Raw genomic sequence first — 17250 nt, 5'->3', positions numbered from 1 at the left:
ACTTTCCCCACAATCAAGAACAACACATACTTAGTTTAGAAACAAACTTTATTAAATCAGACTTTTTGACAATGTAAAAAAGTGGACATAGTTAATTAAAGCCAGATGTGCTAAGATTAGTGTAATCACTATTTAAAAAATAATAATACATTAAAAAGACTGAAAATGTCTGAAATATGCTCCATGTTATTTTACTAAAAAACAATAGCAAACTAGACATACAAGATTTTGTCTTGAATTGCACTGTATTATTGCACTTTGTATTGTGCTTATATTTTGTAAGTCGCCCTGGACAAGGGCGTCTGCTAATAAATAAATAATAATAATAATAATAATGTGGTGAAGATTAACTCCGATAAAGATTAACTGAACTGAAGAGGACAATATACGATGTCAGTTTCTTGATTTGAAATGTTATTCAAATTCAGTTAGCTTTTTATACTTAATTATATTTACATTGAAAGCTTAATGAACATCTACATCCTAGTGACCAATAGTAACAATTCCACATCAATGATGCAAGTTCAGACAGCAGACGTCAATACTTACGACTGCCTCTCCACTGATATCCCTGCAGACTTTGTGCACCCCCCTGGAATCACAACTGTTCCTCCCCTAAGATGAATGAACTTGCATTTTAATGAAAGAGATTAATAAGTATAGTTTCACAAAACCGTATTTCATTCAACTGTTGGTGCTGATGAGGTCCCAGAACAGGCATTCAAATCTCATGCGTTGCTGTGGGTCTACCTTTGGTCTAGATTCAACATAGACTTCAACGTTACAGCTAAACCTCACATTACAATCTACCTGTTCTTCTAAAAGACAAATATATATTTAAAAAATATTTTACAGCATCATTAAGTATTGAATTGGGATTTCAGTTTAGTCTAGGCAGAGGAGGAACCAGAAACACTATACAACGGTCCTGCAATTTGAAAAAGCACCTTGGCATACGCAAACCTGGGCTGCCTTATATTTAATATGACATTCACAACAGTATTAGTGGTTCAGATGACAACAGTGTCAATAGTTACAACTACTCTCAGTGGAAATCCAATGAATACCAACTCCAATTTCACAAAAACAACTGCTCTGAGTGTTTGCTCTGTAATCACCGATCAATAATCACTGACACCAACGCTTCACTTCACTTCATTCAACTCTGGGCCACGATCAGTGATTGGCATTGACAGTGTATTGCGTCCGAGGCAGAGATCTAGGCTCCCACAAACCCAGAGTGAGAGAACCGCTTCCAAGCCTGAAGATCATCCCGGCAACTGAACAGTGCCAGGAGGGGGCAGAGGAAGTGGCAGTTGCCTGATATGTCTGCCCATGCAAAGACACTGGGATACTTTTCAACCCAGATGCATCCTGGAACAAACGATTCAACTGGAAGTCTCTGCTGAATGTTTCCATCAGAACAGAGCACCTATAACATGAATGTGCAGTTATGAAAAACTTGTACCCTGTTGTGTTTTGAGTTATGAGTGATAGAAACTGGGGACAGGTTTGTACTTCTTGTGGTGCATGGGAAGGGTGAAGGTGGGATACTAAAACATTTTACTGGTATCATTACTTATCATTCAATGTAGCTTTTTTGCCGATGACCCTGTACATCTGGAATTACCTTTAACCTCCCCTTCGGCCCAGTGTACCAGGTGCCATGTACAAAGAGATGTACTTCTGCAAACAGTTTGCGCACTACTCTGGGATCTAGGTCTCAGGGGGGCTGCAGTGTAGGCTGACGTGACTTGAGCCCAGCGGTGCTGGAGGGCGTCTAGGCCGTGTGTGTGGGGTTTGCTAGTGGTAGCTAGACAAATCAGGGCAGAGAGGAAGTGAATATTGATTAGGGCCAGGTTTCCCCCCATACCGAAGTTTGAGAGGCCTCCCAAGTCTTCTGGGTTTCACTGCCGTCGGGTTAATCAAACCCTCACATTTTGGGGGTGTCAGACCCCTCTTTCAATCTTTTCCATTGGCCTTGAGCTGCCATTGATTTTATGTGCTCGGTTTAGGCTTATTTTAGATGGTCACATCACAATTTCATAACTTCTACAAGGTGGATGACTCAAGAGACTGTGCCCGTCCCCAAACACGCTGGAGTCTGGGGAGAAGTGTTAAATTCTGTCAGTTTATTGTTGAATTTGACCAAGCAAAGGAGTCGAGCGCTGGGCTGGAACAAATGCTAGACGAACCAGCGCAGACCTCCAGCACCAGTGTCTGACACCCCTGCTTGGATTCTTCCGCATCATCAAAACCAGGACTTATCATAAACAGTTGAGACCCACACAGAAAGTGCAAATCTTATTAAAGGTGTGTTTGACAGTGTCCTGAGGCCCCTTATGATCATTGTCATTAATCAAATAGCCTTTAAAAAGGGGTGTGACAAGTTCAGAAAACAGTTCAATTAGTGGCTCGGTAAGTCTAAAACAATTACAAAAACAAGACACAGAGGTCCCCCACTCCCAAACCCCTCCCGCCCCTAAGGTCAAGCACTGGGAATCTGTGGACTAGGATGAGGCAGGAAGTTAAGGGGCACGGACTCAGGACAGCTCTGGCAAGGACGGGGCCATGCACGCCTTACTTACCTGCCACTGCCCACGTGGGACTCTCCTCACGTCGGCCAGGGCCCCGCCCCGGCCCCCAGTGGACCGCAGCTTCCAGAGGGGGGGGCACTCTGCGCCCGTGCCTTTTCTACCTACAGCCGTGCTTTGTCTCAGCAGCTGTTCAGAGCACATGTGGAATACTTCAGTGGTGTGTGTAGGCAGAGGAATTGGGTCAACATCACACAAGCACAAATGCAAACACACACACACAATAGAATCCTGGCCAGTGCAACACCGAGTTGTTGTTTATCTCAGTCTGCCCCCACTACTGATACAAACAGTTAAAGGTCCAGTGGATCTCTTAAAAATGCCCCTTCGTTCTCCAATTGGACTGTAAAAGCTCAGTCTTCGCACTGAACAGAATTAAGGGGGAGGGGTTGAGGGCTAGACAAATGCACGTGGACTGAGACTAGTGGCGATCTGTAAATCACCGCTACTGTTCATCCAGATGAGATTACAAAAGAGTCTCTCACCACAGCAGAAAGTGGGCCAGACAGTAGCTCGGTGTTGCGAGGCCGAATCAGAACAGAGTCAACGATCCGGGCGGCGCCGACGGACATTGCAGTGTACGACGGCGGGCGTTGGGTAGAGGGGGGGTTGGGGCGGGGCGTCGGCGTTTCCGGCGGTTTCTCTTCTTCCTGGGCCAAAACACTGGCACTGTTTCCACCACAGCACCACTGGGAACAACCACCCCTAAAGGTTAGGAACTTTCATCCACTTGTTTTTATTTAATCATCTTCTACAACTTTTTATTTTATTTTATATAAAAGCTTACACCTTTTCAACACAGTCCAAAAAACAGAAACAATAAAACCTAAAGAAAACAAAATTCATACAAGACATAAAGGTCCAGCTTTGGCAACAATTGAAGAATGAAGTGTAAGGACCTCCGAGTGGCTGTAGCCAGTTTGGACACCAGGATGCCACATTTCAGACCGGCACCCAGAGCAGCCTGATGGGTGGGGCGGGAGTGGGGGTAGCAAGGACCAAGACAAATCAAGGTAGGCAGTAGCTTAGAGAAGCCAAGACGCCTCATGAGGGAGGCATATATTACCGAGATTAAATTAAAGCTCAAAAACATTAAAGTAATTGTTGTAACTGTAGGGAGCTAAATTTGAAAAGTTTTTTTTATTTTTTTCCTGACCCAAGACTTTAACTGATGTCTACAGTGTTGACAGGATTTTGAGGTCACATTTCATAAGAAAGACCGCCACTCTCATCTGATTGCGTAGAGATTCGTTTCTCCACCAGCACTCCAGGCCACAAGCCGATTTAACTCGGGAGGCCTCCCACCCATGTGCTAAGCAGAGCCAGTGTGGCTTTGCCCCCGATATGGGGGCAGAGATCAGACTTGAGGAGCTGCTGCCCATAAGACAGGCCGAAGCTCTCGCCCTGGAGCTTTCATGGGGGGCAGCTGGAGTTACTGAGATACAGCCACGAGGGGATCTGGCCAGGTCTCCGGCAGGTAGATGTGCTGCGAGGTCACCAAGACACCTCGAAGGAAGAGCAAAGGCCGGCATCCCTATCTTGATCAAAGTGACCCACACCGGAGAACAATCTCTTGAGTCCTTGCCAGTTATTTAATATGGATTCATGGAATTGTGTACGTGTGCATGTGTATATATAAAAATGAAGAATGCCTCAACAGTACTCAGGTAACAGCAAGTTTCTCAGGGGCACTTTGTTGTTACTCTACCTAGCCCAGGTGAATTTCCAGTTGTCATCTTCAATGAAAGCTGCTCAATCCTCCTCTCTGCTGGAGACTGAGTAAGCAGCTTGCACTGAACAAACTGCATTTTCAGTTTTGCTCATACGGTCGTTGGCTTCTCCCCAGCTGAATCTTCCTGCACATAATATGTGCACACCTATCTCGGTAACCTATGAGTGCGTCCAAATCAGGTTCTTCGCTCCCAGAATCCTTTGAGCTGGGTTTCCTCTACTGAATCTTCCAGCAAGGCAGCTCAGAAGGACTTGAGTGTGCTCTTGAGAACCTGCTGTGATGGAAAGGAGATACTAGGGCGGGGGTGCAGAGCGAAGGCCAAGGCGAAGTCACTGCAACTCCCCTGCCCATGAGCAGCAACCTTTTAATTTCATCTAATGGTGCCATATTCGATGGCATGCGACACTCTGGTGTGGTCTGTGCCTATGTTGAAACGCCCTCGCGCCACATAACTATTCCAGCACAAAAATAAATGTTTAACCTAAAAATACTACATAAAATATTACTGCTTATGTTGCCTTGTTTCTTTGATGAAGGTAAATGTGGCAAAAGCACCTTTCTGAACCTGGGTGAGCCAAGGTGAGGAGTGTCCGGGGGAGGGGTAGAGGGAGAGGGCAGGCGGAGGGGGGGTGTGGCGGTGGGGGCACAGGCGTCGGGGTGCGTTCCTTTACCTTTCTCGGAGGCTTCAGAGTTGCCTGATGCTAATTTTCCTCCCCTGCTGTTGCACGAGCAGTGCTGAGACGCCTTTTTCAGGACCTACGTCAGTCGGAATAGTTAGTCAGCATCGAGAACAAGCATCTTGGCAGACTTGACACCAGAGATCGGCTCGCTAGGGGACACTGGTCAGGGTGAGAAAGGACATAACTGGACAGTGCAGGCGGTGTGGGTGGTCAGTTAAAGAGTATGAAGCTGAACCAGCCATTAAGAGTCTTGGGAGGGGGGGGTGGGGGGGGGGATTAGATGGAGCAGAGACCCCCCCGCCCCCCCCCCCCACAGCTGATTGGGCAAGTCCTTCCAATTGCAAGAGTCATGAGTCTAGGAATCTTTAATCCATTCAAGGATCTAGTTTCTATCTACTCTTTAAAAAAAATACCATTCTCCCGCTTGTAGAATCGAGAAATGGCTGGAAGATATAAATGTATAAATAATAATAAACAAAAATACAAAATCCAAGCCCTATATATAATACTGATCAGAACATTCTTTATTTTCGAGTACATTAAAAAATATATATTGGCAAAAAACAAAAACAAAGGATCATAACAAAAAATAAACAGAACCTCAAAAAAGAAAAAAAGTCTATCTGTCTTTAAACATGTGCACAATATCCTCACTTCCCTGCCCATAATAATAATAATATATAGTGAATAGACCAATTCAACAATGGTTGGGTAAGGTCAAAAATGAAAATAAAAAGGAAAGGAAAACATACACAATATCTACAAGAATGACTCCTTGGACAATTCACTAATGGACTACGTCTAGAGGGCAAGAGTGCATTAGATCGATGTCTCGGAGGCGATGGTGGATTGAAGATGTATAAAAAGCAAAGATGTGCTGTTGTGTATCAATGTCAGAACTGCCCAACATGGCGATGACAGCATAATAGCATTTGAAGAAGAAAGATGAACAAAAGCTAATGCATGGAGAGAGAGGTAGAAAGAGGGTGCGAGTGTGTGCGTGTGTGTGTGTGTGCAAATTAAAACGAGCACCTGGGCTGAAGTCCGCAGGCCGGTTTGTCAGGATGCGGTGCGACACTGTAGAACACTGAGAGAAACCTCCGTTCCCCTGCCTTGCTCAGCACGCAAGGGGTTAAGGTGCTGCAGCACCTCACAGAATTTGGGGTATGGGCCAAATCCTGATCTGAAACCCCCGACCCTTTTGGTATGTCATCAAGTTCAATGACTATCACTAACTCAGACTCGAAATAACACGGAACATTGAGACAGATTTCTTCTTGTTTGAGAAGTTGCAAAAAGAAAAGGTTTAGCTTGCTTTCGTTATTTATTTTTATTTTTTATCCTATCCTGTGCTTGGGTGCCTTTTACAAAGCGCATTTACATTTGTAATAAAAAAAACAACAACTTAAAAATATAGATAAGTCAACATCGCTATTCACACTTGCGAGACATGGTACGAGACACGGGCAAAAAGTCGTTAGCGAATTATGGTCTGTACTCTAGAAGAGGGGTAAAAGTCACGAATGCCAAAACAAAACCTGCATGATGCTGCCATTTGGGTAGTAAGAAAGAGACTGAGCATTTTCAGCCCCACTGCTACAGCCAGTGTGGTTTGGACAACATTTTACCAAAGTATTGTCTGGCTGCACCAAATCTCCAAGTCTAATGTCTCCTGATGCACTACACCCGTGACTACACCCCAGATGGAGAAGGCGTTGGGGGGGGAACAAATTTCTGTCAGCGTTCCGGGGGTGGCGGTGTGTTGGATGTTGTGGGAGAGCTCAATGCATTCGCAGTCGTCGTGAGAGTTGGAGCTGGGGGCTTTATGTACTCTTGGATTTGGGTCTTTAGAAGCACCTTTACCCCCTCATTCAAAACACACACAGACACACACAAACATACCAAGACTGTCCAACCCTGGTCCCAACCACACCACAGCCTGGTACAGAGAACTGTGACTTGTAACCACACAGCTGGTGAGGAACACGGTCTATCGCCTTCAAAGTCCACATGAAGGTATTCACCTCCAAACCAAACCAAGAAAACTTCTCAATACCATGTGTAGATTGGACAAAACGATGAAGCTCAAATACTGTGGACTAGGCTAAATCAAAGTAAAAAAAAAAAACTGCACTCACACTATGTTCAGAGCAAGCCCACTTTCAAAAGTTGAAATTAAAGCACAACACATGATGAACCTGCCCCACCGCACCCCAGGGTAAACCGAACCTGATGTAAGGAATCCTAGGAGGAAGGCTGTGCCGAAAGTTTGTGTTTGCATTTGTATGGTTGCATAACCCCCGCCTCCCCCATCTTAAATTAATTTTAAATTCAACCTGATGTAAGAAAAAAAAAAATAGGAGTAAGGCTGAGACCAAGGTTTGTGTGATTGCATAAACCCTAACCCACCCCATTTTAAATTAATTGGAAACTGAACCCGATGTAAGAAATCCTAGGAGTAAGGCTACTGAAGGCTTGTGTGCAGTTGTAACCCCCCCCCCCCCCCCACCAATATTAAACTAATTGTAACAACTCAAGGTCAATACAAGGGAGAAGCTCCCATCTGCAATCCTGAAGGTACTTGAATACCCAAGAGGTTCTAAGAAACTAACCACTATATGTTTCCTCTTCCAACAAAAGCAAACAGCAGCTCGATTGTTTTAAACCAGGGCTGGACTGCCAGGGTGTGTTTGGCTGGGGGAGGCCCAGAGGCAACCAAGGTTGGAAACTGGTCAACTCCAGAGCAGGCAGACAGACAGACAGACAAACAGACAGCCACATCCCAACTCCCCTATCCCCCTCCTCAAACACACCGGCGGCCAGACACACGTACACACAGTCCCTCCAGGAGGCGGACGGCGGTTATCGGAAGGGGGGCTCCGGCGTGTGCTGGGGGGGGAGGTCGGGGCGGCGGAGGAGGGGCTCCTTGCGCGGCGGCGGCTGCGGCGGCTCATACGCTCTGGGTGCGGCCAGCTGCTGGGCCTCCAGGGGACTGGAGGAGGGGGCCGGGACGGCGGGGACGGCGGGGACTGCAGCTGGCGATGGGTACGGGTACGGGTACTGGTACTGAGGTGGGTACTGGTACTGGGACTGGTATTGGGACTGGTACTGCTGGTAATACTCTGCGTAGTACCTGGATGCAGGAAAGAGGAGAACACAGACACGGACATGAGTCAGTTGCAGCAATACTGGAATACACAAGCACACAAATGTGATCTGATGCACTCCATACTGCTTGTTTGTTTTCTCTCATTATTATTATTGCTATAATTATTTTTATCGTCGTAATTATTACTAATATTTTCTAGCAGACCTGGGGGGTGGACTTTTATCCTTTCCTATCAGGATTTTGAATCTCTGAATCAACCTCCTAATCACCTTCGAATGAATCCTGACAAGATTGTAAAAAAAAAAAAAAAAAAAAAAAAAAAAAAAAAAACACAATTTGTAATTGGTTTCAGCTTCCCCCCCGGGGTTTTATACATTGTTAATTGCAATATTATCCCTGGAATCACACCACACCATGTGAAAGCAGCATTCACATATTAGCCTACGTGAAGCAGCTCGCGTGCCTTTCCAAGGTTACGGTGACCATTCACTATCTGTGTGTCCTGAGGCTTCTACTTGACACAGAGTTTATGAAATGGTCTGCCCGCGCTCTGTAAACACATGGGCTGGTCCGTCTCTTCAGGTTTTACAGGGGCTCCACATGGAGACCACATAGTTTGAAACAGACTATGAATATGCATGCAGATAGGAGATTTCAATCCGTCCGGGAAGAAACATAAAAGTTGATGACAGTAGATAGCTGTATATCAAGAATTCAAGTGATTTACAGCAAAGAGCAACTTTGTTTACTAATTGCAAGGTCTCTAAACTATAAAAGGTATTTATGCAGCATACATCTACTCCCTTTTTCATTTTAAACAAGTCCTTCACAGAAGAACGCTAAGCATTATAGCGCAAATTACTGGGCCTTGCAGTTATTTACTTTGTTCTTTTTAAATGTGCAACAGGTGGCCTTTTATTTTCTTTTAAGAAATTCTACTCTGTGAACTGAAAAGTTGCTGAAACAAAAAGTAAAAAACAAAAAAGTTAAAACAAAGCTAAAAAAGGTATTCGTAAATGAGCCACAGGCAGCACAGGAGACGGGCGAGAACGCCTTCAAAGTGTCCGTGATGCAGATGGGTGGAGAGAAAAAGAAGGAGATCACAGACTACAAGGCAGGCCAGCTGGGCTGTATCTGGGGAGTCACTGGTGCTGCCTGTGTGCTCACATTTAAAATAAAACACATTCACCAACATGGCAGGCAATATCAATAAATGTGTGAAATCCTCTACCTGGCGAAGGGGTCTTCCTCCGTGGCCACGGCGTCCTCGGGCCGGCTGGTCGGAGTGGGCAGGAGGGCTCTGCGCTTGGGCCGCTGGTAGAGGTAGGGTTTGGGCAGCGGGTCGGGAAGGAGTGGGCCTGAGCGGCGCACAGGGCTGCGGTCTCGGTCCCCTGACTTGGAGGAGGCAGAGCCCGCCTGCTGCTCGGCCAGGACCTGCTGCCCCTGCGCAAAGTAGTGTGCCCGCGCCGCCTCGAAGATAGCCTGGGCTGTGGGGTCGGAGCCCGCCACCGCTCCGTACACCGACACACCCCCTCCGGCGCTGTACAGGGCTGGCGCCACGCTGTAGGCTGGGGTCACTGCGGCGGAGGCTGCAGGTGTCTCCCCCGCAGGGTTGCTCATGTACGGTCCCACACCCGGCGGGTACACCTGGCCGCTGTAGGCGGCGGCGGCGGCAGCAGCGGCTGCCACAGCTGCTGCGGCTGCCGTGTTGTTGGCCACCTGGCTGTAGGCGGGGTTGGCGACTGGGCTGTACACCTGGCTGGCTCCTGTGGTCAAGGCCTGGCTGGTTGGTGTGCTGTAAAGCTGGTTGGCCACCGTGCCGTACACCTGGCTGGCGAGGGCCCCGTACACGGCTGGGCTCACTGGGTTGCCGTCCGAGCCGATGGCCGCCGACAGGCCGCTGAGCGCCGCATAGGTGGGGTCGAAGACGGGGGTGTTGTAGACCGAGTTGTGCACACTTTGCTGCACCTGCAGGGGGAGTCCTGCAGCGGCGGCTGCTGCAGCGGCCACTACAGCCGCCTGGCTTTGGTACTGCTCCAGCGAGGGCTTGGTCAGGGGGCACTCGCCCGCGTAGTGGCCCTGCTTGCCACAGCTCACGCAGGGGATCTTGCCTGTAGGTCCCTGCTTGCTGGGCTGCACCTTGGACAGCTCCACAGACAGCGGGCGTCCCTTGAAGGAGGTGCCATGCAGAGCCTCGATTGCCTGCAGCGCGTCTTCCTTGTTCTCCATGTGGACGAAGGCGTAACCTGCGGGGAAAGGACAAGGAGAGCCTGGTTGTGACTGTCTGCTCTTGCTGGCATGTGTAGAAAAATAAAAATTGTGATTTGTCAGTCAGTTTCTCTATGAGCCACCCAAACAAGACGGTGCTTTTATAGTGCGTCACCTGACCACGCAGGTAAAAACCTTAAAGGTATGAATGTAAACAGGAAGGGGGGGAAAAAAAATCCTTAAAAGATCAGGAAGTTGAAGAACATACAATACAAATCATAAACATTTGGGAGCTCAGGATCGCTCTTACGTTGTGGTACTCTGCTGTTTGCGGATGGTGCTAGCTGTCTTCCCATTGCGCTAGTTTGGTTGCAACCTATAAAGTAATTGAAATAAATTGACAGAATTGAGGCAGAATCTGAAAGGCGCACTGTTTATTTCACCCAGCACAGGCCTGACAAAACCCTGCCAAGGAGGGTGTGAAGGTGAAGACAGGCTATTCATTCAGAAATAAACAGGACAAAATCAAACAGGTATAAAGTATAACAAAATGTAGATGATAAAAATAATAATGGTAAAATAAACAGACAAAGTGTTATGACAATGATGGTGATGTTTTCTTGATCTGGCCTGACTTGGACAGACCAAAACTTTGACTGACCTGCGAATTGCAGAGTACAAATCCGGACCATATAAAGCCACTTTGTACTATTTATAAATCATAATGGCAACAGGGTATAACTTCGTAACATCCGAATCGCGGGTGTGTCAAAGTTTTGAATTGGTCTAGGCCTTTGACAGTTTAATGAAAGGCATTACACAGTGCACCATGTCCTGTGTGTGTGTGTTTAAAAAATAAATAAAAAAATACCAGTTTACTTTTTGTTGATTTAGGCCTGCCTACAGCATTTACATTAAGGCTTTGGAGTCATTCTTAAAAAGTGCATGTGGCATTTGCTTTTCATGTTTGAATCTATGAAAACATTATACAAATATTTAGGGATTATACACACAACAGTTATACAAGGTGCAGTGAACATTTCTGTTTAACAGCAGGCCTTGTCTCCTTCAGCTACAAAGATGGCATTGTGCTCAAATAGCTCATTAAACAGATCCCTGTGTTTGTCTATCACCAGGTATAGCTTGTCGAGCAGCTGTGATCATTAACCGATGTATAGTAAAACAATTTTTTTTTTTTTTTAAACACAACTTTGCTGTTTGCTGTCCTGTATTGCCACTATTCCAGTCATCGCTTTCAGTGCAACCTGGTGTAAATTCTGCTACAAAGGAAAAAACAGTGGATACGCCTGAGAAAAAGACTGGCCAGTCCAGAAGCAAGTCTGCAAAAGCAACCCAAAATCAGAGTTTAGAGGCCACTGCTGGTATGAGATCATTTAGAACTGGGAACCCGAAATGAAGTGGAAAATTAAAAAAATTAAGTGAATTTACTAAAGGAAAATAAAAAATGATCTACCAAGTTTCGTTTGTTTCATACATTGTTTGTCCATTCACAAAATAACGACCAATAATCTGGAAAGAGGACAGGGCTGGGTTGTGCACTTTAAGGGCGGCTGGGTTTCAGCCCCTCATCCGCTGCTTCTCTTGGTCTCTCTCTTTCAAAATCGCTCACTTGGCCTCTTCTCCTCCTGAGTGGATTGATTTCTCTTTTAGTCCTACATCCTCAGATCTGTTCCCAATCTAAGTCTTCTTTGTCCACCTACCGGAAACAAACCCACCTGTAAATCAACCTTGTCGACTGTCCCGTAGGGACCATCTGAAGGTTAAGCTCCATCAAACCCCTTTCTGAGAAAGCACAGAGCCGATGTCCTATCTCCTGGTGGGGATGCCAGGAACCTTTTTTCCCCCGAAAGCAGCTAACCCTGGAGTCCTGACTAAACTCACACCCCATAAAATCCCCCTACAGTTTAACTTTAGTTTAAAGCAGTTTAAAGTTTAACGTCCGCCAAGAAATTAAAATATTATTATTATTAACTGACTCAATACCTCCTCTCTTTCCCCCTTATCTACAGTGTGCAGAGCTACCGGCACCCAACTGGCTGTGGAGCATCAGCCAAGGAGGGATACACTGCCACGGCAGCTGAAGAGAATCCCCTTCTAATTGTAAAATGCTTTAATTCATCCTTCGGGCTGAAAGGCGCTGTAACAAGAGAAAGGTTATCCTCGTTATGACCTGTATATAACTGAATCCCCCTCACCTTTGACCTTGTCACACTCCAGTACCTTGCCGAAGGTCTGGAAGAGCTCCTGCAGGTCCTCGGCCGTGCACATGCCGCTCAGGTTGCCCACGAAGACCTTGGTGGAGTGCAGTGGCCGGCCCCTGGACTCCTCCACCACCAGGTTCCTGCCACGGAACTCGCGGCCATTCAGCTCCTCGATGGCCCGGGCTGCCGCTGCCTCGCCGGCCAGGTGCACAAAGGCAAACTGCCGCAGGACGCTGCAGCTCACCACGGTGCCATATGGCTCGAAGATGGCAGACAGCTCCTCCTGGGAGGTCTCCAGCGCCAGGTTCCCCACGAAAATCTTCACCGTGTTGCTCTTGTCCATGTCTGGAGAAAGGGGGGAGGTTCACCTGGGGTTTGAATAAAGCCGTTTATAGATAAACAGTATGTCAATAGGCGACACGCGTTAAGTTGTTGCGGGGGGCTAGCGCAGATCTAAGTTGGACGTCTGGTAGATCAGCACTCTTTACAATCAATGCCAAACAAACACTTAATTAAGCCAACTCTCAATTATTAACTCCGTAAATGCCCTGATAACATGGAAGACTGGATAAAATGCTTGTTATTGATTAATACTGGTGGTCTCCAGCACATACAGTGGGGGAAAAAAGTATTTGATCCCCTGCTGATTTTGTACGTTTGTCCACTGACAAAGAAATGATCAGTCTGTAATTTTAATAGTAGGTGTATTTTAACAGTGAGAGACAGAATAACAACAAAAAAATCCAGAAAAACGCATTTCAAAAAAAGTTATAAATTGATTTGCATGTTAATGAGGGAAATAAGTATTTGATCCCCTATCAATCAGCAAGATTTCTGGCTCCCAGGTGTCTTTTATACAGGTAACGAGCTGAGATTAGGAGCACTCTCTTAAAGGGAGTGCTCCTAATCTCAGCACGTTACCTGTATAAAAGACACCTGTCCACAGAAGCAATCAATCAGATTCCAAACTCTCCACCATGGCCAAGACCAAAGAGCTGTCCAAGGATGTCAGTGACAAGATTGTAGACCTACACAAGGCTGGATTGGGCTACAAGAGCATCGCCAAGCAGCTTGGTGAGAAGGTGACAACAGTTGGTGCGATTATTCGCAAATGGAAGAAACACAAAATAACTGTCAGTCTCCCTCGGTCTGGGGCTCCATGCAAGATCTCAACTCATGGAGTTTCAATGATCATGAGAATGGTGAGGAATCAGCCCAGAACTACACGAGAGGATCTTGTTAATGATCTCAAGGCAGCTGGGACCATAGTCACCAAGAAAACAATTGGTAACACACTACGCCATGAAGGACTGAAATCCTGCAGTGCCCGCAAGGTCCCCCTGCTCAAGAAAGCACATGTACAGGCCCGTCTGAAGTTTGCCAATGAACATCTGAATGATTCAGAGGAGAACTGGGTGAAAGTGTTGTGGTCAGATGAGACCAAAATCGAGCTCTTTGGCATCAACTCAACTCGCCGTGTTTGGAGGAGGAGGAATGACCCCAAGAACACCATCCCCACTGACAAACATGGAGGTGGAAACATTATGCTTTGAGGGTGTTTTTCCACTAAGGTTACAGGACAACTGCACCGCATCAAAGGCACGATGGACGGGGCCATGTACCGTCAAATCTTGGGTGAGAACCTCCTTCCCTCAGCCAGGGCATTGAAAATGGGTCGTGGATGGGTATTCCAGCATGACAATGACCCAAAACACACAGCCAGGGCAACAAAGGAGTGTCTCAAGAAGAAGCACATTAAGGTCCTGGAGTGGCCTAGCCAGTCTCCAGACCTTAATCCCATAGAAAATCTGTGGAGGGAGCTGAAGGTTCGAGTTGCCAAACGTCAGCCTCGAAACCTTAATGACTTGGAGAGGATCTGCAAAGAGGAGTGGGACAAAATCCCTCCTGAGATGTGTGCAAACCTGGTGGCCAACTACAAGAAACGTCTGACCTCTGTGATTGCCAACAAGGGTTTTGCCACCAAGTACTAAGTCGAAGGGGTCAAATACTTATTTCCCTCATTAACATGCAAATCAATTTATAACTTTTTTGAAATGTGTTTTTCTGGATTTTTTTGTTGTTATTCTGTCTCTCACTGTTAAAATACACCTACCATTAAAATGATAGACTGATCATTTCTTTGTCAGTGGGCAAACATACAAAATCAGCAGGGGATCAAATACTTTTTTCCCCTCACTGTACGCGTTCAGACTGACCAGGTGCCAGGATGATTTATATCCAATTATTCATAAGTCTCCACTGTGAAACAACGGATACACTTCTGCTCTTAATGCTTCTCGATTAAATTTTTAAAGCATTGTCCTCATTGGGTGTGCATTCCCATTAGAAACTCAATTGCCCTCAATACCACATCAATATGAACAATAGTTCTGACAAGAGTGTCTGCAGATAATAAAACACACCCAAACAACTGAGATAACTTACTGAGCTCGCAAATGGGCTCTGTAGAATTGTTTATAGTGTGCATATATATCTGATCACACCCCCCACAACACCTCTGGAGCTGTGTAATGAAAGTGTAGGCTACATGAACTTCACATAATTCAATTCCACTTTAATTTGATAGCACTCGTTTGCAAATGGATTACAGCGCAGCACAGAGTCAAAGTTAAGTATCAACAAAACAAATCACTATAATAATTAATTTCAATTAGAAACATTTATGACTTATGTTCGGGAATATAAAGAAGGGTGCACAGGTTAGGATAATTAAATTTGATGGAAACATGGGCCACAGAACTGGAACAAACATGTTTAAAATACAGCAATAATGAGGATGTAGTAATCTTGTGATCAATGTATGTACATAGTTCAGTATATTATTTTTTGTATTAAAGTTACCACCAATGTTGGTACAAACATTCTTTTCAGTAAACATTCAAAACGAGTTTCTGCGTCTAAAACCCCAATCCATTCAATACTCCAGTATGCGTTAAAATCATCATTTCGCAGTTGATTTCCGTGCAGTTTGTTCTAGTGGCGTCGTACACCTTGCGTAATGCTAACACACACAACACCCAGCGATTGTGAATTTGACGATTATTAAAACACCGGGTGAAAATGTCAATACAGATCCCCAAAAAGCACCGATCGCAAAGCTCGCATCGCCTTAACAACGTCAACAGCCCAGCCACAACCAAACGGGCTCGTCGAGAGACACAGACCTCACATCCTGCTGCGGCCCAACACAACTGCTCTCGCATCAGCCGAAGTTTGTGCACCGAGAGCCGGATACAAAGTGTCGTTCATCTGCGGACGGCGAGTGATGACGCACGCTGCTATAGACAGCACCCACACGCAGAGCCCGGCGACAGTGCGTGTGCTACTGTGTGTGGGGACTTTAAATCGGGCCTTGTGATACTACACAAAGCATAAATACAGTAAATGTCATAAATGTCAGACCCGCATTTATATACGTGTATATTCACCCGGCCCGCGCGCCCACCGGAAGTGAGCCGCACTGCGCACGTGGACGGGACCGCTCTCAGAGAAGCGCGTTCAATCATCGCTTTAAAAATAAACACTTATTCTCCAGAGAAAGAGCTTCTTTCCCGCTGTCCGGTGTTAGTTTAACTGGGTTTCGCGATAAACTGGGGGAGGGAAACTAACTCACCGAGGTCGAGTTCATTGTATGGGTGAAAGTCAGGAACTTTTTATTTTATTGTTACGGACACTACATTGATCGTATTGACGCGTGTCAGCCGACTCGAAAACACTGCTACCGGAGACCGAGGTCACACGGGAGGGAAACACGGACGCGTAGATGGTTACTGTCTTTGTCTGCCTCGCTGGGCGGCTTGATCGACTCTGCCCGCGACTGAATGAAACATCACGGTCGGGCTGAGCAGAAGCGGGAGTTTCCCCGACGCGGCTAAACCGCCAGCCGTAAAAAAATAGATACACGGTGAATACACACGGCTACTTTTTGGTAACTGACATGACACACGCGTGTTTACGGTACGCGGGTTTACATTTCCGCGTCAAATATCGCCAGCGACTGTTTTGTTTCTGTACATGATCGCAAAAAGTGAGGAACGTGAACACTACCATCTTACCTTCAGGCTGTGCCGTATTTCAAAATGGCCGCGCCCGCTTCCGTTCCTTTGAATGACAGGAGGCCTCGGCCAATGGGCGACCAGGCTGGGCGGAGCGAGAGCGAATCGCAGACGCGGGTTCCTCTTCTCGCGGGGTCGTGACCTGCTAGACCCGCCCACCTCCCCTCGCGAGATCCGGTCTTCCAGCAGTAATGGGCCTTGTGCAGTCGCTAGAAGTAATCTAATTGCGAGCTATTCCTGCTGCTCTTACGTCCACTTTCTCCCCACACGTATACTGTTTTACGTGTTGGTATCGCATTTTACTGTGTACTAGGTTCATTTTTTGAAGGCTATCAACTAAAAATGCATCTAGCTGTTTCCCCCCCCACAATGAGATCACCCAGTGCAATACACAGCAGCACTATATGTAACGTTAACGTGCTTGTTGATGAAATTGCCAAGCTCATACATATGTTGACAAGATTTTTAAAGCCAAAAATGTCAAATATTTATAGATGTTTTTGACATTTTAAAATCTGCATTATGATAAATTAATTATTTGGAGTGTGTCACGACGAAACGAAGAGGCAAATAAAAGTGTTTCTTTAAGACTTCCAGGAACAAATGATAATACCTTTATAGGATGATGA

The 17250-nt window shown here is 46.2% G+C and overlaps 1 protein-coding gene across 4 annotated transcripts; it reads right to left on the bottom strand.

Moving 5' to 3' along the window:
• Positions 1-5507: 5507 nt before the first annotated feature.
• rbm14b (RNA binding motif protein 14b) lies at positions 5508-16647 on the bottom strand. Of its 4 annotated transcripts, none has more exons than XM_066718763.1 (5): positions 16622-16647; positions 12540-12890; positions 10634-10699; positions 9347-10361; positions 5508-8139 (listed from the first exon to the last, which is right to left on the bottom strand). In XM_066718763.1, exons 2-5 carry the CDS (start codon positions 12886-12888, stop codon positions 7869-7871), a joined length of 1701 nt encoding a protein of 566 aa, XP_066574860.1. In that variant the 5' UTR covers positions 12889-12890; positions 16622-16647; the 3' UTR covers positions 5508-7868. The 4 variants fall into 4 exon arrangements, with proteins under 4 accessions (XP_066574860.1, XP_066574859.1, XP_066574861.1 ...); XM_066718762.1 differs by having other exon boundaries at positions 12540-12913; positions 16622-16646; XM_066718764.1 differs by lacking the exon at positions 16622-16647 and adding an exon at positions 15731-16603.
• Positions 16648-17250: the final 603 nt, after the last annotated feature.

This window comes from Amia ocellicauda, chromosome 12 (genome assembly GCF_036373705.1).
Source record: "Amia ocellicauda isolate fAmiCal2 chromosome 12, fAmiCal2.hap1, whole genome shotgun sequence".
In the NCBI taxonomy this organism is placed as follows: domain Eukaryota; kingdom Metazoa; phylum Chordata; class Actinopteri; order Amiiformes; family Amiidae; genus Amia; species Amia ocellicauda.
The sequence above is the reverse complement of the archived record's forward strand: the minus strand, read 5'-3'. Positions and strand labels throughout refer to the sequence as shown.